We start from the raw sequence: 27,157 nt of genomic DNA on the forward strand, positions 1-27,157 counted from the left end.
ACGCTGGCCTAGTGCAAATTGACAGATTTTACCTACCTTTGAAAACATCAATTTATCTTCTGGAAACAGCAAGATATTTCGCTCTCTTCTAAGGTTTCTAATTTTTACTTGTGTTACACTTTCTTAAACAGTTAAAACGTTCGTTGTTACGGATATAAAAACAAAATGTAGGTTTCTAATATTTTAACATGAAATTAAACTCAAAATTTTTTATAAAAAATATATCTTTATTTTTATAATTTATACTTATAATAATGTTTAGCTACGTCTAGACTTCAAGAAAAGGATCGTGGGTATTTTGGGCTAACCTTCAACAGTTTATAGCGTTAGCAAATAAAAGGTGTGCATTGCTTTTTGAAGGCAATATTCCAATTTCATAACCATTAAGGCCCCTAAGGCCTTTTCAAAAAAATATTAAGTGACAAGATCACTTTTATTACTTTTACTATATAGTCCGCGAATTTGATTTCTTTTTATTAGTTCTTTATGATAAGATAAAGATAAATTTATTTGGCACAACAACAAATACTCATAACATAAACAATAAACATAAGAAAACATATTTGAATTAAATTCGAACAAACAAAAACTTTCATTTGATATTCACATCTGTTAGAAGGTTCTCGCAAATTGCCGACACTGCCCATAATCCTTTCTAAACTAAACTAACATTCCTAATTATTTAAATACATTTAAGCACCATGTTTTGTCCCCTACAGAAACATTGGAATAAAACAAATATAAAATTTAAAACATACAACCAATAGTAATTTTTTTTTCCTATTCAGTAATGTATCTGTCCAAATCACTGCTAATCGTTTAAGCTATGTCGGCCACTTTGGTACAGTAGTACCACTTTTATAAGTGGCATCGGCAAAATTACAGAGTGTAACCAGAACACTAGCAAAAACGATATTACTGATAAGACACTGTTAAAACGAGACAGCGTTATACCGCTGGCATAAATCTGTCGCGTTTTTACTGAAACTTAAGTCTAAGCAAAGTCAAAGTGCGCACTATAGATTTTAACCTCAGTGTCCATGTGACTAATTCTATCACACAAAATCTCTAAACTAAAATAATCGCAATAGGTCTTAATTGTCCCTATTGCTATACTTTCATAATGCTCCCTGTGGAAAAGGATAGCAATAGATTTAGACCTGCCATTTTAACTCAGAGATTCGGTACAACAGAATTAGCCACAATATGGCACTTTGCAGTGAAATCCGGCGCGAATTTCCGCCAGTGTTATCCCTAACCAAGCCAAGTGTCCACTCGCAATAAAACTTGCAAAATTAAGTTCTGACAAGTCACTGTAAGCACTTGCAGCAAATTTATTTCTGCAAGTTTTTCTATTGAACTTCGCGATTTCTTGCTGAATGACTTCTGGAGTTTTATTGCAAGACACTTCGCTTTACACTTGATATGCTAAATAGTATCACACGAGTTTCAATACTATCACTAAGAAATATTGTAAAACGATGTTTAGAAAGAGATAGCGGATTCCCAGAGCGTCAGTCGTCGAGACCGACAAAACGTCACATAGGTATGAGTGACAGAGACAACGCTCTACGAAGCCGAAACCTCTTTCTAAAGGTCGATGTACAATATTTCTTGCCGGCTACTGTACTTAGTAATGTGCCGCTTCATATTAAGTCTTGTCATTTGTCTTAAGAGAAGTATCTAACCCTAGTGTAATCCACCCAGTGCTATTCATACAAACGTAGTTTGGTTCTCATTTGAATATTAACTAAACAAACTCAATGAAATTTTGTAGACTTGTAGCTATAAACAAATATGGTTTTAATAGGTTTTGTAAAGGAAATCTGTCAAAACGTCAAAATTCGTAAAAAAATTATTTGACGATTGAAAAATCGGCCCTAAGCATATAATAATGCCTGTGGTTTTCCAAATGTGAAGTTTTGAATTTAGACGAGCTCAAATATTTACATAAGTACAATTCTTTGAGCAGGTGTTACTTTAAAACTGCACATTGAAATCGACAACCATAGATATTTGTTTCTAAGCTCTATCCACGGAAAGAAGTTGATATAGCGCTCTCTCTGTTACGTAATCCCATACAAATGATAGAGACGAAAATCTTAGTGGGCGTTAACCATTTTCAGATAACAACCAATCACAAACGAAACTATGTTTTCGAATTAAATTTCGAATGTACCTATGTATTTTGAAAACATTTTCGAATTAATTTCGCATATTTTTTGAAAACAGTTTTGTGGTTTGTTGTGGGCTCTTCTCAGACTTGGGCGCAATGGAACCTTCGTAGCTTTAGTTTTATGTTTACGTAATTAACTATCACCACCATGATTGTTAAGCGTAGATAAGAATCTTTGCACAGCCCGCAATTTCTTTAATAAATAGGTATTCCAATCAACAAGATCATTTAAAGCCTTAAAACGTTACAAATTTTTTAGATTCCGTACAATATCACATAATTTTGTTTTAAAAACATTTCTAAAAAAAATTATAAAATAACTATCCAACCTACCTAAAAGACACTTTAGTGTCCCTATGGTTCTTTTCTGTAAAAAAACCATTTTAAAACATTGGTAAGCAAGTATATATTATATTTTTTTTAAATTATATAATTAAAGTTTTTTTTGGTTTTTTTTTCTTAATTTGCGCATGCTCATTTTTTCAATCGCCAAATAAATATTTAATGAATAAATTGGAAAATTTTAAAGGATTTTTAATAAATAAAACTGTCAAGACATTAGTTATAAATATTATTTTGCGATTGAAAACTCAGCCCTAAAATTACTAAAAACATAAGCTCTTAATTTTTGTAGGAATTCATTAATTTGGTTTAGACAAAACTTAAAACTAAATGAAAAGAAAAATAATAATTTATAACTTATAAAAACTATTACCTATAATTTATAAAATTATCAATAATGATTTATAAAAATTATTAATTTATAAAATAATTTAAATTACAATACTTACTATTAACTACTTATCTAATAATAATACCGAGTTATATAACGTGTTACATAATCTGAACTTAATGACAGACAGCCATGTTCTAGAAACAAATATGTCAGACAAAAAATGTTTCTAGCTATGTCTGTTATATACTTTACCATCTTAGACTGCATGATGACCCGTCATGAGATCGCAGTCAAGGGATAACTTGTATTTGAATGAAAAAATAAGAATTGAATGAAGAACTTCAATTTTTCGGGATTCAACGTAGTTTATGTGAATCTCCAGGTCTTTGACTATACACATGCAAAAATCACGTCCATCCGTCGCTTTGTTCCAATGTAGAGGACAAACTAATAAACCAACAAACAAACACATTTTCACATTTGTTATATAACATGCGACCATCCTGCCTATAACTATCACCGCCGTAAGGTCGCCGGCTTATCGGTGTTTTATAGGATATATTTCGGAGGGTGTGCACAGGAACTTTTCGATCTTGTCCCCCCTTCACCATTTTACCACCGAACCGCAAAACGTCGGGCGAGTTTCCATCCTTATGTCGTCGACATTCCATCTACACGCACAAAACGTTTTGCGTCTTCATTCCTCATACGCATGGCTAAGGTTTGGAATACTCTCCCGCGATCTGTGTTTCCTACCAATTACAATCCGGGTATCTTTAAAACAAGAGTGAATAGGCACCTTCTAGGTAAACGCGTCCCATCTTAGACCACATCATCACTTTTCATCACAAACTTCTGTCTTTTTCAGTCATCAGTTAAATTACATAATTCTGTCTCGCTTTATCTCTGAGTGACAAGTATAGGCAAAATTCGTTTGCGCAGACAAGCACAACCTAATGTAAACTAAAACCGAATGTTACAGACCTTATTGCTTGACGTTAAGATTTTAAACACGAGAACAACAGAGACTCGTGCTATCTCACTCGTAATTCGCGCGTACAAAACATGGCAACCAATAGCGGACGGACGCGCACTATGATTGGCTGAGATATTTTCGCACAATTCGAAAATAAGATTTCTGCGCAGGTACATCATCAACGTTACTTATAAAAGTAGTTGTGCTGTAGTATAATAGTAATTAACAGATGTTATTTGGGTTCGTTGTGGGTTTTTGTTTGTTCGGTCTGTGCACACAACACTTTACACACGACACAATCTTCAGTGTCCGTAAACGTGTGTCGAGGTATCGACAACCGCACTGCATCAATACCTGAACAAAAAAAAAATCATTTTAATGGTGTTTCCAGTGTCCCACAGTATGGGGTTGAGTTATCAAATTTTGAAATTGAAAATTGAATTTGAAATATGTTTATTGTACAATGTATACTGTCATAAAAAGAAACATAAAAATAAAACATTACACAAACACAACATTATTACACATTAATGTTATATAACATTTATTAGCAAATATTTCAACATCGTTGAATAAAGAAATATTAAATAACATTACCACATGATGGGATCGAGTTAGGAAATGTTATATAACACTTGTTTTAACAAAAAAAGATAAGATACTGTCCCAGTTAAAAAGAACACTCTATACAATGTATATTTCAATGTGTTGTTCATACCATGAGCAGGTGTGTCGACGCTGCTAGAGCCGCATTTTGATTTCGTATTTCTGAAAAACGAATAAATAAAAATTACAATAATAGAATTTTTAATCTATCTATATACATATAGTTTTGTGACTAATGAAACATCTGATAATATTAGGATAATATTGCCCAACAGACTGCAATCTCACCTAGTGGTAAGTGATGATGCAGTCTAAGATGGTATCGGGTTAACCTGGAAGGGGTCTGGCGGTTTTCATTAAACCCATACTCCTTTGGTTTCTACGCGGTATTTTACTGGAACACTGAATCGCTTGGCGGCACGGCTTTGCCGGTAGGGTTGTAACTAGCCACGGCCGAAGCATCCCACCAGACCAGACCAGAAATTTAGAAATTATAAAATTCCAAACCCCTGCCGGGAACCGAACCCGGGACCTCCCACTAATAAGACCACAGCGTTTACCTCTGCGCCAGGGAGTCTAGCTGAAGTGGTCCGGGGAGTTGCACTAGATGTCTCATGTACAACGCGACGGCTACGTCTAAGTGCAGGCAAGGGACCCAGGAAGAAAGAAACAGAAGAAGAAAGAAGAGTATGGCGTACGTACTTTAGGTCGAGCTCCTTCATCTCCCTCTGCACGCGATCCCACATGTCCTCCCGCGCGCGCTCCTGCGCCTGGATCTGCTCTTGGTACTTCCTGTAGTACTCGGCGGCACGGGGAGACGGCACGAACATGCGCGGTTGCTCCACTGAAACAAAAATCTTTTCAAACAACCAACATCTTTTCTACAACAACTAGCTAAACGCGTCCCATCTAAGATCATATCATCCCTTTCCATCAGATGTGATTGTGGTCAAGCGTGTTCCTATAATTAATTTAAAACAGTCAAGTGCTAGTCGGACTCGCATGCGAAAGGTTCTGTACCATCGTACAAGATATACTTAACACTAATTTTTTTCTGAAATGTAACCATAAATTCACAGTTTCCGGACACTTCTTTTTTGGGCAATCGTTACAATACAATACAATGTCGGGTTCTCAGAGCGGCCAGTTAAAAATATGATTTTCAGCATGCCCTGCGTGTGAGAGTCCAAATCACACTAGATCAGTTTGTCGTTTTAAAACTTGATACAAAAAATTGAAGACAAAAATCACCTGGTTGATTGATCTCCGTTGACTGACTGTTTTTGGGGCTTTCAGAAGTGTTTACTTTTTTAGTTTTTTTCTTAAACATATTACTAGGTGCATTAAACAGAAGATTTCTCTCTAATGTACTGGTGCTGGGATGTACAGCACTATGCCCATTTTGATAAGGTTCAGAACAGTTGTGCATCTGTAATATTGAGTCCATGGCCAGGTTTTTATTCTTGGCAGGATTTTTAAATTTTTCTATAACAGTTTCCTCTTCCTCTTCTGGTTGGCTCGCCTGTGCCTGTGATAATAAATTGTAGTATAAAAACCATGTATGAAAATCTATTTAAATAAAGTATCCTCATGAAAAAAGCATGTATTGTGCATGTGTTGGTTTGTCCTTCAATCAGGCTACGCGAAGCAACGTATAGATGTGATTTGTGTGGAGAGTGACACAGGCTAATTTCTGGGATAAAATCCCAGAAATTCAAAGAGATCCCACAGGATTTTTAGAAACCTAAATGCAAGCAGACGACGTCGTGGGTATTAGCTAGTGGACATTTCTTCTGACATCTTGAATAATTAACATCATATTTCGACAAATTAACACAAAACAATAATAAACTAAACATATAAACCTTCCTCTTGAATTATTGTAACTATTGATGAAAACCGCATTAGAATTCGTTGCGTAGTTTACGAGATCTAAGCATACAGAGGGACAGACGGCGGGAAGTGCCTTTATATCATGTAGAGATAATATAGCTTCATGTAATGTATATTGTATAAATGCATAAGCGTAATACCAGCTTCGCCTCTTGCAGCAGCTTTTTAATGAGTGGTATGTCCGGGCCAGAGCTGTAGTCCCCACCATCCACATAGTTGCCCAAGAAATGTTCTTCCGTTTCTGAAACAACAAGTTTATAGAAACCAATACATATTTCAATTTTTATCGCAGCAATAACTTAACACTAACTTAACACAGTCTTGATGTTTGTTTTTTACAGGAGGAAAGGCCTTATCATCACCATCGTCAACTGATGGGTATCCATTGCTGGACATAGGTCTCTTGTAGGGACTTCGAAACGTGGCTTGAATCCAGCGACTTCCTGAGACTTGTTTGATGTTGTCTGTCTACTTCATGGGGAGTCTTCCAACACTGCTTTTTCCGTTGCGAAGTCGCCATTCTAGTACTCCGGGAATAGTCGTAGGCAAGTGCTTGACCACAATCACACCTGGTAGAAAGTGATAATGTGGCCTAAGATGGGTCTATCGGTTTTTTGAACTATGTGCCCTGCCCATTGCCACATCAACTTTGCGACCCAAGCTCAGAGATACTGAGCGGGTGATGGAGAAAGCTATATGCTCTGAGTTTTCCTATGTGATCAAATCAGAAATGAGATCCGTAGGAGAAGCAGAGTAATTAATGAAAGGCCTATTAGGACTCAGACAGCTATTATCTCACTAATGGTAGGAGTAAAGTCCCTCAGTAATGATAAGATGCACAGAAAGAGACAATGTTACCCTCAGTAAAAACAAATCCCCATAGTCTCCCACTTTTCACCATGATGTGGTCTATGTGGATCTGTCACCCACAGGCCACGGATAGATCACACCAGATCGCATGCTTGCTGTTATCTCCTAATGCTAGAAATCTCACCAAATAAGAGAGAAAGCTATGTTACCTTCAACAAGAACCAAACGTGGTGGTCTTTCATCTTTGGTCACTGTGTGTTCTATCTGTGCAGGCACCTCCCTCCCCTGCGCCACAGACAGATCACACCAGATGGCGTATTCGCTGTCCCACTGGTTGGCCATATTGTCGGTTGCCTGTTGAAGCCTTAGGAGACCAATACAGTTATTAACTATTTGGTTAGTGTATTTAACTAAATATTGTATTATTCAAATGAAATTAAATGAACTTTAGGGTTCAAAACCTTAAAAGGAAAAACTGAACCCTTATAGGTTCACTTTGTTGTCTGTCTGTTTGTCCGTCCGTTTGTTGTGTCTGTCAAGGAAACCTATAGGGTACTTCCCGTTGACCTAGAATCACGAAATTAGGTAGGTAGATGGGTCTTATAGCACAAGTAAAGGAATAAATCTGAAAACAGAGAATTTGTGGTTACATCACAGAAACAAACTCAAAATGTGTTCACAAAAAAATTAATTTACAAAATCACACAGATGGGCGCTAATGTCATTAACCTGCTGTGTTGCACATAAAAATATTAAATATTTTGTAGGATGGTACGGCACCCATCGCATGCAAGTCAGACTCGCACTTGGCAGTTTTTATTTATTCTAGCACAGGTTTGGTAAGCAAATTCTACAGAGGCAGTAAGACACTCAGCAGTTTTTTTTTCACACATTAATACATACACTTATTAACACCCCCTGGTATGAACATTCACGCTGATATTGTTATCAAAAGTGGAGTCTTCTGATACAGGAGTAGGTCTCCCACTTATATGTTAACTCATCTGAAATAAACAATTAGGTGTTTTTGGGTTTGAAGCAGCTTCTAAGTTATAAGTTATTGTTAAGGGTGGATCAATCAGCTGAAAAAAGTTCAGTAACATCTTGGAACACTTCATTTAAGAAAAACATATTTCTTCCATCATATTTGATCGTTTTTGATAACCAACAACACAATAGGGAATTTTATATGCATCATAGGTACTGTAATATTGTTAATCTATAGAATAAACAAATAGATATTTACATTTCCATTTTGTTACACTTAACACAAATCATAATGCTAGGCAAAGAGTATGTCAAATGTCAATCACTTGAATCCATTTTTCCCATATATTCCCTATTACCTACATTGAACTCTTTGCTTGAATCACTTTATAGTTTAGACCATACTTTATACTTTATGTGGCGTACCTATGTGATAACGAGTGATAACGTCACACACGTCACAACTAACCCGTACCCGACGTTTGTGAACAGTGTTGCCACTTGCCCAACGACTCATATACAATATATTTTTTTAACTAGGGTTTTAGCCTTTTTGAGCCTCACTTGCCCAAAGAAAAAAGCGCACTTAGACTATAACAACAAATTATTACTTCCTAAATTCATGAAGGCGCACAACACTTAAAATGCAAAAAGCGCAGAATACCACAATATGACCACAATTCTATCATATAAGGGTGCTCACATATAAAGAAGCAGGTGTCCGGTACCGAATACCGATAGGATAGGTACCTATCGGTACCGGAAGGTGTCGATATCGGTATCGATGCGAAAATAGCCTTATGTTAACTACCTGTCTCTATAATTATCATAAAATCTCTATTATATATTGGAATCAACCCCCATCGGCGGTGTTATAAATCTCTCTCCTTTTAAATTCAAATTATTTTTATTCAATTAGAGTTTTACAAGTTCTCTTGAATCGTCAAAAGCATCTATCACTGCTGTTATAGTGCTGCAAGTGTTCATGGGCGGCGGTACTACACGTCTTAACATCAGGTGACCCGTCTGCTCAAATGCCCGATATTTTTTATAAAACAAAAAGAAGAAAACTTTACTAATGTCAGCCTAAGTAGTTACATAGTCTACAAAATTAATATAGGTATTTAGGTAGGTATTGTAGAGCCGTGATAACCTACGGGTTCGATCCCGGCACGCATCTCTAACTTTTCGGAGTTATGTGCGTTTTACATATCACGCTCTAACGGTGGACGAAAACATCGTGAGGAAACCGGCATGCCTGAGTGTTCACCATAATGTTCTCAAAGGTGTGAATCCGTATTTGGCCAGCGTGACGGACTATGGCCTAATCCCTTCTCATTCTGAGAAGAGATTCTCAGTAGTGATCATGATGATGAAGTACCTACTACTTTATGATTATTGATTAGTTATGTACTTACGAGGTACTTACCGTACGTAGGTAGGTACTACTCAGGTCTATTATGGCCACAGACGGAAACGTTTAAGTATGGAAACCAGCCCAGAAAGAAGAGGCAGGGGGACCGCACCGGGATAGTGGTGCTGTGCGGAGCGTCGCCATCCTGAACGCCATGTCGACCTGTCGCGAACTATAGTATAGTACATAATTATATTATTAGGTACTAGAATTTACGTGATAAAAGTAGCCTATATGCCACACCCAAATCCGTCCAGTAGTTTTTGTGAGTCAAGAAACCAGACCTCACAAATGGATGGAGTATAAACAGACGGAAGACAACAAAAAACCTTTTTAAAGATAACAGATTTTCAAGAATCCATTAGAAACATGCAACATGTCTCAAGCACGCAGATTTGTTACCGCAGAGTTATCTTAAGTGCATACGGAGCGACGACACGACGCGACGCGAAAGCAAAAAAACCGGCCAAGTGCGAGTCAGACTCGCGCACCGAGAGTTCCGTACTCAGGAATTATTTCCGACATGTTGCTTTATAAATCAAAAACTATTTTGCATACAAATAAATAAAAATCTGTTTTAGAATGTACAGGTAAAGGCCTTTCATATTATGATACCTACCCCACATTTTGACACCAACTTAAAATATGTTATCTATGGTAAACAAAGATTTCTTTTGTCTGTATTCGAGGATTGCCCAGAAAAATAATAAGGGGTCCAGTATTTGCTGTATAAAACAAGTGTAAATTTAAAATTTATAACACCCCCGACAAGTGAAGGTTACAGTAACTAGAAAAGAGCTGAAAACTTTCAAACGGCTGAACCGATTTTCTTAGATTATAGCTAAGAACACTCTCGATCAAGCAACCTTTCGAACAAAAAAACTAAATTAAAATCGGTTCATTAGTTTAGGAGCTACGATGCCACAGACAGATACACACGTCAAACTTATAACACCCCCCTTTTTGGATCGGGGGTTAAAGAAAACAAAACTCGAAAAAAGTCGAATGTGTACTGACAAAAATCTTTGTTTGCCCTTTTAAATTATGTGGATAGTAGGAGCGATAAGGCCTCCTACGCACTGGCGACCATGGTCGCCGCGACCTGGCCGCGGCGGCCAGTGAATTCTGGACTTTATATGGCAATCGCTATAGCCCCTACGCACTTAGCGGCCAGCGACCAGCGGCCACCGTTGGCCGCGGCGTCCAATTTGATGCCACGCGACCAGCGACCAATCGTGGCCGTCGAGAACATCACTTCTGTATTAAAATTCATCAGTGCTACCGCATCGGCCGCGGCGACCAGACGTGTAGCTAGCTACAGAGTGATTATTTTACAATGGCCAATTTCGACACGGAAAGGTTCATAATTGAAGTTGAAAATAGAAGAGGTTTATGGGATTTAGCATCAAATGATTACTCCAATAAAGATGTTAAGCGGCAGTTGTGGCTTGAAGTGGTCGATATATTTGGCGGTGAATCCATGGAAGATAAAGAAAAGGCAGAACTTGGTTAGTATTTTATTTTATTATGCCTAAGTAAATTAATAATGCGATGAACTACAATAAACGCAGCAGGTGCTGTAGTAGCATTCGACACGTATATGTGACATGAGTGATTTTTTTTTAAAGTTGTTCCGTTCATTCAAAATCTAAGAAATTTTAGCAAATAGGTAATTGTCAAAAGTATAACTATTTTATTTCTACTATTTTTCGCTTTGCACATGAGTTTTGACAATTATTTGCTAAAATTTCCCAGGTTTTCGTAATGATTGGAATAACTTTTTAAAAAGATTACTCATACCGCATGTGCGTTCGACGCCATTTTGTTTACGGCGCGCAATGGCGGCTCGCGGCGAGCACCCATATATTTACAAATTGTGCCAGGGCAAGCGACCATCGGTACTGAAGTAGTTTGCGAATATATCTCGATATTCGGTTGATGTTCTATTTGCTCTATTAGGTAAACATGCAGGTATTTCTAATAAAGCCTCTGGTACAGTTAACGTGTCCTTGAAATCATATCCGTCTCTTTCTCGCACAAAATTATGAAGCACACATAGAGCTTTTATAATCACAACTGCAAATTCTTTCTTGACGTTTAGGGGTCGGTGAAGAATCTGCCATTTATTGGCTAATATTCCAAATGTACATTCAATATAGCGGCGGGCACGGGATAGTCGATAATTAAAATTAGTCTTTACATTATTCAAGTTTCTCCCAGCATACGGTCGCATCATATGTTCCGATAGTGAAAACGCCTCATCACCCACTAAAACGAACGGCATTGATTGGCCATTTTCTTTGATGGGGTTATTGCTCGGAATATCGAGATCATTATTTAAGAGCCTATGATAAAATACAGAGTCTTTGTAAATTGACGAATCACTGCATTTGCCGTATGCTCCAATATCTACGTAAAGAAATTTATAATTTACATCACATATTGCAAGTAACACGATTGAAAAATAATTCTTGTAATTGTAATAAAGAGATCCCGAATGTTGTGGTTTGATAACTCTAATGTGCTTGCCGTCGATGGCTCCGATGCAATTAGGAAATTGGGCGTATTTTTGAAAACCTTCAGCCGTTTGAATCCACTTATCTCTGGTCAATTGTGGCATCACAATTGGTTTTAATATCTCCCATATTGCTTCACAAACATCAAATACTATTTCCGATACTGTAGGAAGCCCTATACGGTATTCATGACTTATATGAGATAAAGAACACCCAGTAGCCAAATACCTGAAAATAAAATTCACATTAATAAACATAATATTAGTTTTGTAATATGTACTACATTTATTTATTGATTTACAGGCATTACTCTCCAAAAAAGATGGAAAAACCTTAGAGACTGTTTCACAAGAGAGCTGCGCCGTCTTAAAGATGTCAAAAGTGGTTCTGCTGCAAAACGTAAATCACAATACACCTATTTCAACCAATTACTGTTTTTGAAATCAGTGCTGGACACAAACGCAACAGAAAATAGTCTCGAAGAGGCAAGTCAAGAAAATGAAAGTGCAAGATCTTCTGATCTTGAGACTCAACAGTCTGCATCAAAGTCGCTTAGAACAAAAAGGAAGAAAAAAATACCAAACGAAGAATCCGATACAGACCCTCTAATTTCAGTTCTGCATAAGACCATAGCGACTACACAGAATGATTCAAATTGTGACAGATTGTTTCTTTTATCCCTCCTCGAAAGATTTCAAACAATCCCTGCTGCAATGAAGACCAAAGCGAAAATGGAAATCATGGAAATTATAGAAAAATACCAACCGAACTGTACACCTACAACAGCGCGCATAAACTATTCAAGTAATTTCAATACTCTTAACGACCAAGAATATGACCCGCATCGACCGAGTTATTCAGGTTATTCTACTACCAACAGGATATCAGATGATTCAAATTACAGCGATACTCATACTCATTATTCTGATATTTCTCAAAATTCAGAAATGATAGACCTATTTCCCAATTTGAATGATTAATTGTTCACAATTGCCATTTTTTAAGTTATGAAAATACAAATAATTTGATTATCTACTTCAGTTTTTTAATATTTAAAAACATGTTATAAGCAAGCCCTTTTCCTCTCCTTTTCAAAGTCGTAAAGTAGAATACTACTGAACAATAGTTCATAAATTTTTTAAAGTGGCAAAACCTTGGTCAATGAATTATACAGGTTGTTGTGAAAAACGCAACAGTGGTGGTTTAGGGTGATTCAGAATCAAGTCTTGTATAATTCAAATTTACAAAAAATCCGTTTAGCAGTTTAAGTAAAAAAAAAGGCCCTATCACATTATTTTTATTTTTCCTGTACACAATACTCCATTCCGAAACATCCTTTAAAATATATCACGTATTTTTTAAACATTCTGTATTTAAAAAAGAAAAAGCTTACCTTATTGTTATTACTAATTTTTCTTCTGCTGGAATGCATTTCCGATAGTTGTTACCAGTTCCAGTAATTTTTGGTTTTATTGTATCCAGTAACAGGTTAAAAGTATTCGTTGACATTCTCATGTAATTAAAGAATCTCTTCTCATACATTTTTAAATCCAAAAAATAAGTATAATATAATCCTTTAGTCTTTCTCTCGCAAAGTAATGGATGCACCCAAAACTGTCTTTTACGTGAAATCTTCCGTTTTCGTTTTCGTAGTAAATACACAAGCACAGTTAGCGTGATTATCTTCTGCACGTCCATCTTGACACATCCTTGGAAGTCGACTGCAAATTTTTCGGCCGTCCACATGTCGCGCTTGCCTACGCACCGGCGACCATAGCCGCGGCGGCCTGGCCGCGTCTATGGTCGCCAGTGCGTAGGAGGCCTAAGTAATAAAAAAGAAAAGAACAGAAACTTTTATTCAAACAATCTATGACATGCTTATGACATAATAGGTTTGAATAGTCAATTAAGTCTACCACTATAATTAACTATTTTCTAAATAACTAACAATTTTAAGACTAAAAATTCTTAGTTACTAAAAAAGGCCAAGTGCGAGTCAGAGTCGCGCATTGAGGGTTCCGTACTCGGGTATTTTTTCCAACATTTTGCACGATAAATCAAAAACTATACATGAAAATAAATAAAAATCTGTTTTACGATGTACAGGTAAAGCCCTTTCATAATATGATACCCCACTTGGTATAGTTATCTTATTTTGAAAATTGAAACACATTTTAATTTTTTTTAATGATGTAACCAGTTCGCGGTTTTTAGGTTTATTCCTGTACTTGTGCTATAAGACCTACCTACCTACCAAATTTCATGATTCTACGTCAACGGGAAGTACCCTATAGGTTTCTTGACAGACACGACGGACGGACAGACAACAAAGTAATCATATAAGGGTTCCGTTTTTCCTTTTGCGGTACGGAACTCTAAAAATCAATGATCTATAGGTACTTATAAGCAAAACAGAAATCGTAATAGGCTCTTGACTCCTGCGCACCGCCTCAAGGAAGTCGGAAAGCCGTTTCTGGGAATTATCGTAACCTATTATAATAAAATTCCAATTTTAGAATTAATCGAGTCAATTGAAAACTTAAAACATGCATTCTTCAGAAGTCCTCATGAACATTTTCGATTTGATGATTTATTTCTTTATTTTTTAGGGTTCCATACCTCAAATGGAAAAAAGGTACCCTAATAGGATCACTTCGCTGTCTGTCTGTCTATCTTATTTTAAAGTGTTATTTTTTGTACCCTTCGTAAACTCAAATTCAAAATATTTTTATTCAATTAGACTTTTACAAGTACTATTGAGTTGTCAAAAGCATCTACCACTGGTTCGGAATACCTTTCCCACCGAGAACCAGCAAGAAACTCGGCGGTTGCTTTTTGCACTTGTATACGAGTCCGACTTGCACCTGACCGGTTTTTTAATTTTTTAAATCAGAAACCTTTGGCAGTGGTGACATAATTATTGTTTAAAATTGTTTAAACAATATCTATACTAAGGACGTCCGGTAAAACTTTTTCCGAAAAACAGACCATTTTCACCCATAGGTATTTAGGGGTCATTAGCATGTGACCTCTACGACTTCTCAAGAGGATCGTAACGTTTTATCGGACACCTGTAGTAGGTAACATACATACGAGTAGTGCCATTGATGGTGCCTAAAATACGTAAAAAACGAATTTTCACACGCCATTTTAACTTTGTGTCAAATATCATGTCATACTTTTGACATGATATTTGACATTTTAGTCCTTACAGGTGACAGGTGACTTTCGAATAGAATAGAATAGATTTTTATTCAAATTAACTTTTTACAAGTGCTTCAATGAATTATGTTTGAATTTCAGACATGACAGTACTTGTTGACCCATAGAGTTAAAATGGCGGCTGAGACTCATTTTGTATGGACTATTAGAATAGACTGGATTTGACCCGTACCGGAGATAAGGAAAAACAAAGAAATATACACATAAAAGACATTCAGACGAATCTTTGAAGATTAAAGAAAAAAATATTTTATAAGAAACGACTGAACAGGCTTTGCCTTCATATTTCATAACAACATAAGAATAATTCATCTACGACTTACCAGGCTGCATGGTCCACGACCTTTGCCTTTCTTGAAGGGGATAAAAATTAAAACTAACTAACTAATAGAATAGCTGATATCATACACATTGTTTTAACAATATTAATAGTTTCTTCTCAACTTCAAAAGGTTTCTGATTTAAGAATAAACAGGAGCAGTTCTTGAAGGTTTTCAGGCTTCATTGACGCGAATAAAAGCTCTTTCTCCCACATTCTCGGAAATTGCTGTATTTCTAAAACAATACAGTAATCCGCTCTTTACTGTCCGCACAATTATTATTTTTTAATTTTTATACCTAATTTTTTTATTTTTTATAATTTTTTTCGAATTTTATCATATTAATTTTTTTTAAATAAAAATACGTGATATTCTGATATTAGTCTTTTTTATCTATTTAGAAGTTGCGTGACTCATCACGGAAATAAAATTCCTCTTATCCACAAAGTAAACGTAAACTTAAAACTACGACTTACAATTAATTAGGAGGGTTTCAAACACGTCTTGATTTGAGAAGAAGCTCACAATGAACTCTGACGGGTATTACGTAATTTTATTATCACCATTTCACAAATCACTTAGTTATAATTCGACTCCTATCTATTCCCTGTCTTCTATCGGGGTTCAGCAATGATTCGTAAAAACCCGACGTGTGGCCGGTGTCAATCGTGGCGTCCCGCACATTCGCACTAACCTGAACGTGTAAGCGTGTATATTGGTTTTTAAAAAAACGCGGGAACTCTGATTTCTTGAGAACATTAGCCATGTTAATGATGACTTACATTCCCTTGCACAAGGAGTAGGTATGACAATAGTTCAAAGGGTGGGGTTCGAAGTGTGGTTCAACACTCTTTTTGGATTTCAGTCTGCACCTTTGAGCTTTTGAGACAGGCTTTTCCGGTTTATACTATCTAATACACCACAGTATTCCATATATACTCTGGAGGATTATTCGCTGTCAAAGAATGTCACGTCCAGTCACGTCCGTCAGGCGCGGGTCGGGCCCTCAAAAAAAAAAGAAAAGAATTCCGACGAATTGAGAATCTCCTCCTTTTTTGAAGTCGGTTAAAAAGATGGTCACAGCCACCCGAAAATCAAATCGGTCAAGTGCTAGTCGGAGTATGAACTCGATCATGATTGATATAGTGCATTCATAGATGTTTACAAAATAGGTAGGTATTTTTGTTTTGACCAAGATTTTGACCAGTGCTTAGTTCAATACACCACCGAACACGATAGACCATGAAAGTATGATGTCACAAGTCTATTAGGGTTGTGGGCATGCCCATCGTGCCCACAGTAAAATTATATATAAATATTTAAAAATTCGCCAAACAAAACATTCACCGAATAATGTGGGCAGTTGATTTGATGAATGCCGAACTACCGTAGCCAGAACTCGAATCAATTGCCAAACCACGACATTGGAGCCGTACTATTATTATTGGTCCATAGTATATAGACGCCTACTGTGGCATAGTAAGAGATAAAGTTACACTTACGATTACTAATAAAATTAATCTAATTTAATTCATCTAGATTAGAATTCATCTAAATCTTCCCTGTCATTGTCATCCTTAAAGTTTTTGTGATAGTTAAAGTATAAATCATTAAAAAAACGTGTTCTTTTCACAAGTGGTGGAAGTGAAACCTTCAGAAAACTATACTTCGAGAGAATGAGATGAATGTAGAGTATCAGCTAAACAACTATATAGACTACCAAGTTTATACTTTTTCACTTTCAGCAACAGGAGAAGCTTATGGTAAAATATGAAATAATAAGAAACACTGTTTTCTTATTTCTATCTCATTCTCTCACAAAATAAATCTATAGAAACGAAAAAAAGACAGACACAGTCTCTTTTTCGTTTGGAGTTTTTGAATAACAACCGTATTATAGTTGGGCCATTACAAATGTACGAACTGGGTCATAAATCATTAGCAGACCTCTCGCTCGCACTTACAGCCCTTATGGGACTGGAACATGATGCTCCAATTACTGGGCCAAAATCGGCACAGTAATTTAGACACTACATACATACATAGACAGCTAAAATTATAATTTCTTTTCGGCTTTGCCATAGTCAAGTAAAAAAGGATTTGTCGATAGTTGATATCAGGTTATTTAGAGCAAGAGGAAACAATACAAACTTAGCTACCAGCTACCTGCATCGGCAAGGCGTCCCTTTAGCGATATCGACATTTTTGTGGCATTCTCGCAGTCCTATGATTCACGTACGCACGTTCATAACGGCCCAAGTATAAAGAAGTTTCACTCCAAAAATTACTCCATTGAAACCTCGAGTTGAGCATCCAACTGTTCTTGTTTTTTTCTAGTTCTTTCTTCTTTCGCTCGTATTTTTTCTTCCAATCTCCACGGGTCTGACATTTCTTGTTGCTTGGCTTCTTCCAGTTTTTTCTTTTCCATATATTTTTTAATTAATTCTTCAGCGTATTTGGTTGGCTTGTACACCCTAGGTTTTGAAGTTTTCACGCACTCGTTAGATTCTGTGGACGTTGGTGATATCGGCTTGCTGGGCGCTTTTCTCTTAAATGTCACTGCGCCGATATATGGAGCTTTTTTTGTACTAGGCGGTTCCTTTGGACCATTTATTTTAGTAATAACGATATTTTGGTCTTTGATATTGTTTTTTGGGGTTTTGGTTATAGTTCCAGCGTTTTCGAAATTGTGTAACCATTTTTGTACTTTATCAACTGATTCTGCTATGGATGGATTGAGTGTTTCTTCAACAGCTTCAATTTTTTCTGTTAAACGTGCCTCTTCTGGACCTTTATTTGGAGAATCTTTTGTGGGATTGATCCCATCAATCGATTTTTCAATGCTAACTTTTTCTATAGTTTCTTTTCTTGGTATATTCGATTTTTCAAAGTACGCCGGCACCAGCAACTTAGGTTTTTCTTCGTCTGTCGTTGGCGGCACACAATAGAGCTTGACGAGTGACGCTATTGCCAAATTTCTTTCACGTTTAACCTTTACACAGGTTTCTTTCGATGTGGCACATATTTTAGCTTTCAAATTTTGTTTTTTAATTTCCGTCAGTTCATTTTTGTCAATAGGACGTAATATATCATCAGCCTTATCATGATTAGCCTTATCAGAGCTAGCCTTGTCATGGTTAGCCTTATCAGAGCTAGCCTTGTCATGGTTAGCCTTATCATTAACAACACTTGACTTAGGAATAAATTCTTTGACATTAGGATTAAGTTTGCTTATGGTTAATACATCTGTAGTAAGGCTCTTTTTTTCTTCGGGGGGTGTTTTTGGTTCTTCTTCAGTTAAATTTTTGACCTAAAACAATTCAAAATAATATATGTAATAAATGATGCAGTTTCAAATATAATATTTTTAAAATAAAAAAAAAATTAAAAGAATATTAGCCATGCTAATCATGACTAATACTCCCCTTTCCCCTCCAATTTAGCGTAAAGCTTGTGCCAAGAGTGGGTACGACAATAGTGCAACGGGTGGGATTTGAACCGCCGATCTTTGACAATCCAGTCCGCTCCTCAACCGTTGAGCTATCGAGGCTCTTTTAGATCAAGAATCCTTACCATCTTCAGCAATTCCCTGATGCCCGGCAGGTCGGGCTCGCCGATGAACTCGCGATCGCTCGGCCGTCTGCTCCCGCCAAGACGAGCCAGCTGCAGTTCTGCGTCTGCGCAACATTGGTACTCATTCTGAGCGCAATTAAATTTTAGAGTATTCGCATCTCTTTCTTACCAATGTACTAAGAAAGGGACAGGCACACCTAACTTAATTTAGAACTATCACACCTAGTGACTTTAGGTGCCAGTCGTGGGCATATTATTGTTTTTGTAGAGCGTACTAATACAGTCTTCAAATGTAAAATTAATGTTCTGTCCTTTTCAAGCAATATTAAAAAGAAAAAGATGCAGATATTCTTAGTTTAAGATAGAAACATCAGAATTAACGCCATCGTCAAATGTTTGAACTGTATGTATGTCCGTTCCTATGTCCGCTCTTAACTACTCAACGTAATGATCAACCCATCGCTGCGGGCTCACTAATGAGTACTGAGCATCGGTCTCTTGGCAAAATGCGGATTGGCAGACCTCGCACACCTTTGAGAACATTATGGAGAACTCTCAGGCACGCAGGTTTCCTCACGTTTTTCTTCACCGTTAAACCAAGTAATATTTAATTGCTTAAAACGCACATAACTCCGAAAAATCAGAGGTGCCCAAGATTGAACCCCCAACCTCCCGAACACAAGACCGATGTCTTGTATTTGAGAACACCCACTCATATCATCTTTTTTTTTCCTCTGGCTTTACATAGATTAGCCAATGTCAGGTTTGTACCTAAGCAAGAAAATTTCACGTACGCTAAGTAGGTGCGCAGTTTTTTCACCCATGTCATCTTTACCACTAGGGAACCACTTTTTAGGGTCCTACTTGAAGGGTCCTTGTATCGAAGGGTGACAACGGGACCCTATTACTAAGCCTCCGCTGTCCATCCATCTGTCAGCAGGCTGTATCTCATGAACCGTAATTGGTAGAGAGTTGAAATTTTCACAGAATGTATATTTCTATTGCCGCTTTTACAACAAATAATAAAGCTAAATGGTCGCCATGAAAAATTAGAAAGTGTGATTATTTGAGAATTGTACAGAACCCTTCTTGTAAGAGTCCGATTTGCACTAGATTGATTTTAATTTTTTTCACAACATTACTTTCGCTACATTAAAAATATGGTAGGTATAACTGGTATTTAACATGAAAATGATGATTTGATACCTTTCCAAAAATGCAATCACATCATTTTTATGCTGACATAAAGGAGTTGTTATTATTATAATGAACAATGATCTTGTAATATCAGATGACCCAAATTGAGAAATGCAGTAAGTATGCAGATGAAGCAGTTTTTTCTCATTACTTTGATTTATCAAAACAACACATATATTCTTATGAAATAAAATTGAAATGTCTGTCTGTAATTGCGAAAGGACTACCTCATATTACGCTCATATGGTTATTTGAACTGTATTATAACTGAATCATATGTTTTTAAAACTTTGCGCCATAAAAAATTTGGATTGAAAAATCAGAAGTTCCCACAGGATTTTTAAAAACCTAAATCCACACAGACAAACACAGCATTATCTAGTAAATTATACAATACATATAAAAGAAGAAACTGACTGACTGATTTACTAAGTACATCAACATACAGCACAAACTGCTGCGTTAGAAATGTAGGTATAGAAAATCGAAAGTTGAAAAGAAGTTGCAGGAAAAGCTAGTCTAATCTTAAGCAAATCAGCCAATAGCCCTATCATGTATGTATCATTAGTAAATACATTCGCCATAGCCATATTGTTAGGTTAATAGGTTATTATTAATTAGCTTATGTAGTTAACAAAAAAATGATAACAAATAAATTGAATGAAACATAACCTAACGAATTCACTTTTAATTGTGTACATTTATTAAAAATATAATTACCTAATGAACAAATAACTTATTTGATTCACTGATAGTATTTTTAAGTTAGTAAATAATAAAAACCGGCCAAGTGGGAGTCAGACTCGCACACTGAAGGTTCCATACTTGGGTATTTTTTCCAACATTTTGCATGATAAATCAAAAACTTTTATACATAAAAATAAATAATAAAAATCTGTTTTAGAATGTACAGGTAAAGCCCTTTCATATGATACCCCACTTGGTATAGTTATCTTACTTTGAAAATTAAAACACATTTTAATTTTTTTTAAATGATGTAACAACAAATTCAGGGTTTTCAGATTTATTCCTGTACTTGTGCTATAAGACCTACCTACCTGCCAAATTTCATGATTCTAGGTCAACGGGAAGTACCTTATAGGTTTCTTGATAGACAGACAGAGAGACAACAAAGTGATCCTACAAGGGTTCCGTTTTTCCTTTTGAGGTACGAAACCCTAACAACCGCCCAAGTGTGAGTCGGGTCTCGCTCGTTTAGGGTTCTGTACATAATTATTATTATGAAAATCATGTTTTGGGTGTATGAAATATTTCTTTTCAAGCTAGAACATTGGAATGAATTGTGAATTAAACTCTCAAAAAATGTTTGTTTGTTTTGGTCACAGCTTGCAAACTATTTTATAAATCGATGTTTTCAGTACTTGTTGTTTAAACACAGCATATAGTATATGCACTATTATGTGATTAACAGAAAGATGTGAGCAATGAGAAATCAGATGCAAAGAGTGATATTTAATATATCGTAGGGGTTCATTAGGCTTTGTTCACACCAAACGGATGGTCAGTCGATGATTGTGAGCTGTCACTGTGAGGCTCAGTGTAAACTTGAAGTCAGACTGCATTTTTCGTTCAATCTATGCTGACAATATGCTATAGCTACGTGGCCAATCTGTGTCTGCGATGCATAGTGGTGCAGTGTGTAATTGAAGCAACTATGCACAACATAATAGCATATTATCAGTTTGATGTGAATGAAAACTTGAATATGTATGCAAAAGCAGTGAACTGCATAATGTTACATCACAGTTGACGGATGTCAATACATTGTTGGTCAACCCATACTGTAGGTACTTAATTGAAGACTCGACTCAGACAAAACAAAGTGGTGACACCTGTGATAGTGAAAATCTGAAACTAACCATCATCAGGCACATTGAACGGCTGGGGCGGTGGCTGATCCCCCACCAGAATGGATCCCTCATCTAAGGCGCGCACACGGCTCCCCGTAGCCTTCCGCAGGTCCTTAAGGACGTCTTTCATGGTAAACCAACCCTGGTAGCTCATTGTTCTGCAAGATTTTCACATGTCAAATTCAAAAATATTTTCAATTTTTTATGCACTTGGGACTTAACTTAAACCATTTTACATACAAATCAAAAATAATGTTTTTTTTTTGTATGGCGCTTTGGAACAAAATATCAAATAAAGTTGCTTTTGAATTGTGTTATTACAACATAATATGAAAAGAGTAAATACAATTCAGAAGTTGACACAAGTCTACCATGGACCTATAAAGTCTACAGAAACAAGTTGATGCAGGTCTCTACTAATAATGTTTTGATTCCAGTAAACAAAACGGGAAAACTTATTCACATATTCTTATCAATAAAACCACTAAAACTATGATAAAGTAGGTTAATTAGATAATTTTACCACAAAACCAACACCAGGTTTATTTTAACAAAAATTTTAAATCACACCATACTAATAGAGAGAAGGTAGGTAAGGAAATTCTTACTCACAAGACACATCACACAAAATACCTAACACAATCACATACCTATTGAAACTCTCCTTTTAAAGGCCACTCCTTAAACTATGCCACTGTAGCCTTTGCAAGCTCTGCAAGCAATTTTTGCAATTGAAGTACGAACGAAGCACAGATCACTATATACAGTCTAAAGACAGATAGGACAGTGCAAAAGTTAATGGTTAGTTCCGTTGTAGCCGCATAGCGCTAGTGTCGCAAAAAGTGTTGGGACACAATCCGACCTTGTGTCGATGTCGATATCGATAGCATAGTGATGTCCCATGACAACGTTGAAACGGGGTACCTCTATAATTTTATTTTTTTTGCATATATTTAGGTGTAAAATAAAACAACTTATCAAATTCAGTTTTATATTTCTTGCTTCTTAATCTATACACTTTATATATTTACCAAAAGTCATCTTTGAGGATCCTTCTGAAAATAGCCTTTGCTTCTTGTTTTCTTTGATAAACATTTCTTTTATTCTTTTAATAAAATACCTGCACTTGGTTGTCAAATTGGCTGTAAAGGAATAATATTATTTTATTAATGAAAAATTAAATTATATAAACAAGAAATTATGTATGAAAAACTACATGGATTCTTAATGAGATGACTGATAGTTGGTACCTACATATTAAAATTGGTCTAATAATAATATAACCGATTGATTAAAAAATACAGCTATAAACTAAACTAAAACTAGAGGACTAGGAGGATTTTTAAAGATCCAGTGGGAAGTGTTTGATTTTTAGGGATAAAAAGTTGCCTATGTCAATTACTAGATGCAAGCTACCTCAGTACCAAATCTCATACAAATCGGCTAAGAGGATGATGGGTTTTATGGAATCCCGTGGGAACTCTTTGATTTTCTGGGATAAAACGTAGCCTATGTTGATCCCCAGAATATAGGCTAACTCTGTACCAAATTTCGTCAATATAGGTTAAACTGTTGGGCTATGAAAAGGTAGCAGACAGACAGACAGACACACTTTCGCATTTATAATATTAGTATGGAAGTATGGATAAAATCTACTGTATGGACATCAGTAGTGTTAAAGTAGTGGTTCCGTAGAGACCATCACATCAATATTTGTATTGCATATAAGACTTTAGCCATAATTAAGGCAATGTTAGCAAAGAATAAATAAAATAGTTACTAGACACAGGACAGATAATTTTGTACTAACTCACCACTTTTTTTGGATCTCTCATTTATTTATTTTTCACATTTTATCCTATTTTTAAACAATAAAATAACAAAAACAACAGAAAAAATAACAGAAACACAGAAAGAACAAAAAATAAAATAACATCAACAACAAAATCAATAAATAACAGAAACAAAAGAGAAATAAATAACATAAACAACAAAAAACTAAAATAACGGAAAAAAAAAACATTGAATAAAAATATGATAAAATGGATCCCACTGGCAACAGGGTGGGTTGGACCCAAGCCGCCAGTGGTCAGGGCTCCAGAGTGAGGAACCTCCTCACAATGCGTGCCGTCTCAAGAACCACTGCCTTCTGTATCTTACCCTTGATCCAACAGTTAAGCGACAGTTTCTTAAGATGTTGGTCGAAACTGTTCGCAATAAGACCGTTGACTGATACAACTATCGGTACAATAATCGCTGAGTCAACACTCCACATGGCGGTAATCTCGTGGGCCAGGTCCAAGTATTTCGATACTTTTTCCTTTTCTGCTTTCACTAGATTATCATCATGTGGAATAGTGACATCAACAATCATTGCTCGACGCGCTGATCGGTCAACTAGCACTATATCAGGTCTATTGGCTACAATATACCTGTCAGTGATAACCGACCGATCCCAGTAAAGCAGGGCACTGCTATTTTCAAGAACTGACATTGGGTCGTACCTATAGTACGGCACCTCAGTATCTACAAGGCCATACTGAAGAGCAAGTTGTTGATGGATTATCTTGGCTACTTGATTATGTCTGTGCAAGTATTCGCCGTTAGCAAGATAAGAACAACCGGAAACAATATGTCTGAGGGATTCCCCAGGAAGATGGCACGCACGACAAATGTCAAGTGTTCCATCTTTCATTATATGTTTCCGGTAATTATTAGTCTTAATAACTTCGTCCATAATTGCACAGACAAAACCTTCGGTTTCCCCAAAGAGGTCCCCAAACTGTAGCCAGGATACAGAGGCTATGGAATCTACATCCGGCCTAGTTAAGGCCTTGTAGAATCTTCCATGCAACTCCTTACTCCTCCATACAGCTATGCGATCCGAAGTGCTAAGCACTATGGGCTTACGCCAGTTATTTTTGCCTAAGGAAAGCGGAGTAAGACCTTTATCAACTGCAACTACATCCCTATGTATTCCCACATTTACTTTGAGAAAATAATCTCTGAGATTGCATACCTCACGATTATGAAGGTTCTTGGCATTTAAAAAACCACGCCCTCCACACTTGCGTGGGATATACAATCTCATAACAGATGAACGTGGATGATGCATACGATATGTAGTCAACAATTTTCGGATCCTTCGATCCAAGGTATCCAGTTCGGTTTGAGTCCATTTTAGAATGCCAAAAGTGTATATAAGTAAAGGCATAACCCAGCCATTAAAGGCACGCACTTTGTTGCCACCAGATAAAAGACTATTGAGAACTTTTTTTAGGCGGCCAAAGAAACGCTCCTCCACTGCCTGTTTCATAGTCCTCACTTCTATACCAAGTGCTTCTGACATTCCAAGATATTTATATGTTTCACCTTCACAGAGAGATCTAAGAATCAAAGTTTCTGAAAGAACTAAATTCTCAGAGTTCACAACCCTACCTCGCTCTATATTGATAATCGCACACTTGTCAACACCAAATTCCATCCCTATGTTATTGCTAAAGTTCTGAGTAATCTTTAGCAATTTCACAAGGTCTGTTCGTTTAGATGCATACAGTTTGAGATCATCCATATAAAGTAAGTGAGATATGACCTCACCCCCCTTGCGAAGACGATAGCCTAACCCTGAGTCCTTCAGTAGTGTACTGAGAGGATTCAGTGCCAAGCAAAACCATAAAGGGCTCAAACTGTCCCCCTGGAAAATTCCCCGCTTAATCCTTATCGGTTCAGCTGATTCAAAAAACTCATCACCACCTGGTTGACGAAGGACTGTCATCCACTGACTCATACATGAGTCGAGGAAAGAACATAGAGTTGCATCGACCTTATACAACCTCATGATCTCCATGAGCCACGTGTGAGGCACTGAATCATAGGCCTTCTTGTAGTCAATCCAAGCAGCCACTAGATTTTTTCTATTTCGCCGAACCTGTTGGCAAATAGCAGTGTCAATGAGGAGTAGTTCCTTTGTACCGCGTGCCCTAGCCTTACATCCATTCTGAACCTGGGCCAAAATATTATTTGCATTAATATGCATAGTTATTTTTGTACTAATTATTATTATTGTACTTTGAGTGGATACTGTTGAATCTTCTGAATGTTGAACTCTGTTGATCTGAAGTTGGTTGTAAAGCATAATAAAATTGTGATCACTGAAATCATGTTCAGCTGAAAAAAGAATTTTACACAGTTTATTCACATGAAATATGGTATGAAAGCACAAAGTAAAAACTATGTTAGGGAATACCTAGTGCTTAATACATCTTTAACATGAAATCAACTTACCTAATGAGCTCACGAATTCCGTGAAGTATTTTCCTTTTCAGTAAACAAGTAGAGATAACCATGCGTACGTCGGGTACCCATACCACCCCATACTGTCGAACTGATGTCTATCGAAGTGCTTCTGGCATACGTGTCTGTTCAACAATTGAGCCTTCGGCAAAGCACTGAGTCCTATATTTACAGGAATTAATTGGGATCACCACAATTCCCATAATTTATTAACCTTTGGAGACAACAACAATAAACAATATGGCTTCCCAGTATATATACCACAGAGCAAGGTACATACTACTCTCTAACGAGAGAATAGTATGCCACAGAGTCTATGTATATGGCCATCGACTAGAAAAAAGAATATGGCTGCAGCTTGTTGCGATACTAGCGCTTTGCGGCTAAGAAAGAACTAAAGGTGTCACGGGCCTGGAACGAAGCCGCGCGTCGCGCACATGTGAATATGAATAAATACAAGTGTAAATTAAAAATTTTCAACACCCCCGACGACAAATCATTTTCAAATAAATAATTATATATATCTAGGCAACGTCCATCTTGACAGCTTGACATTTGTCAATTGACACTTGAATATTATGAACCTAAGGGTTATCTAACCTTCTTTTCTACAAGAAAACTAGAAAG

General features: G+C 36.6%; 4 protein-coding genes and 1 long non-coding RNA gene across 10 annotated transcripts; 2 read left to right on the plus strand and 3 right to left on the minus strand.

Moving 5' to 3' along the window:
- Positions 1-212: 212 nt before the first annotated feature.
- On the plus strand, positions 213-722 carry LOC123871712. The gene is made up of 2 exons (XR_006797325.1): positions 213-342; positions 555-722. It is a non-coding gene; the product is annotated as an uncharacterized LOC123871712 (long non-coding RNA).
- A 2,003-nt stretch (positions 723-2,725) lies between these two features.
- On the plus strand, positions 2,726-13,089 carry LOC123871703. Its single transcript, XM_045915624.1, has 3 exons — positions 2,726-2,737; positions 10,599-11,046; positions 12,358-13,089. Exons 2-3 carry the CDS (start codon positions 10,875-10,877, stop codon positions 13,032-13,034), a joined length of 849 nt encoding a protein of 282 aa, XP_045771580.1. The 5' UTR covers positions 2,726-2,737; positions 10,599-10,874; the 3' UTR covers positions 13,035-13,089.
- Positions 3,708-8,792, minus strand: LOC123871702. 4 transcript variants are annotated; one of them, XM_045915622.1, is made up of 8 exons: positions 8,384-8,788; positions 8,041-8,141; positions 7,347-7,501; positions 6,468-6,568; positions 5,686-5,962; positions 5,137-5,278; positions 4,547-4,596; positions 3,708-4,182 (listed from the first exon to the last, which is right to left on the minus strand). In XM_045915622.1, exons 3-8 carry the CDS (start codon positions 7,477-7,479, stop codon positions 4,061-4,063), a joined length of 825 nt encoding a protein of 274 aa, XP_045771578.1. In that variant the 5' UTR covers positions 7,480-7,501; positions 8,041-8,141; positions 8,384-8,788; the 3' UTR covers positions 3,708-4,060. The 4 variants fall into 4 exon arrangements, with proteins under 4 accessions (XP_045771578.1, XP_045771577.1, XP_045771576.1 ...); XM_045915621.1 differs by lacking the exon at positions 8,041-8,141 and having other exon boundaries at positions 8,488-8,789; XM_045915620.1 differs by lacking the exon at positions 8,041-8,141 and having other exon boundaries at positions 8,384-8,789.
- On the minus strand, positions 11,044-13,880 carry LOC123871701 (protein ALP1-like). Its single transcript, XM_045915619.1, has 2 exons — positions 13,448-13,880; positions 11,044-12,282 (listed from the first exon to the last, which is right to left on the minus strand). Exons 1-2 carry the CDS (start codon positions 13,798-13,800, stop codon positions 11,406-11,408), a joined length of 1,230 nt encoding a protein of 409 aa, XP_045771575.1. The 5' UTR covers positions 13,801-13,880; the 3' UTR covers positions 11,044-11,405.
- A 2,280-nt stretch (positions 13,881-16,160) lies between these two features.
- On the minus strand, positions 16,161-26,972 carry LOC123871700. 3 transcript variants are annotated; one of them, XM_045915616.1, is made up of 5 exons: positions 26,954-26,972; positions 22,888-22,986; positions 22,247-22,395; positions 19,170-19,273; positions 16,161-18,906 (listed from the first exon to the last, which is right to left on the minus strand). In XM_045915616.1, the coding sequence occupies exons 3-5, from the start codon at positions 22,389-22,391 to the stop codon at positions 17,881-17,883; spliced, it is 1,275 nt and encodes a 424-aa protein (XP_045771572.1). In that variant the 5' UTR covers positions 22,392-22,395; positions 22,888-22,986; positions 26,954-26,972; the 3' UTR covers positions 16,161-17,880. The 3 variants fall into 3 exon arrangements, with proteins under 3 accessions (XP_045771572.1, XP_045771573.1, XP_045771574.1); XM_045915617.1 differs by lacking the exons at positions 22,888-22,986; positions 26,954-26,972 and adding an exon at positions 22,761-22,840; XM_045915618.1 differs by lacking the exons at positions 22,888-22,986; positions 26,954-26,972 and adding an exon at positions 22,701-22,724.
- Positions 26,973-27,157: the final 185 nt, after the last annotated feature.

The sequence above is a fragment of the Maniola jurtina genome, chromosome 14 (assembly GCF_905333055.1).
Source record: "Maniola jurtina chromosome 14, ilManJurt1.1, whole genome shotgun sequence".
NCBI classification, from domain to species: Eukaryota; Metazoa; Arthropoda; class Insecta; order Lepidoptera; family Nymphalidae; genus Maniola; species Maniola jurtina.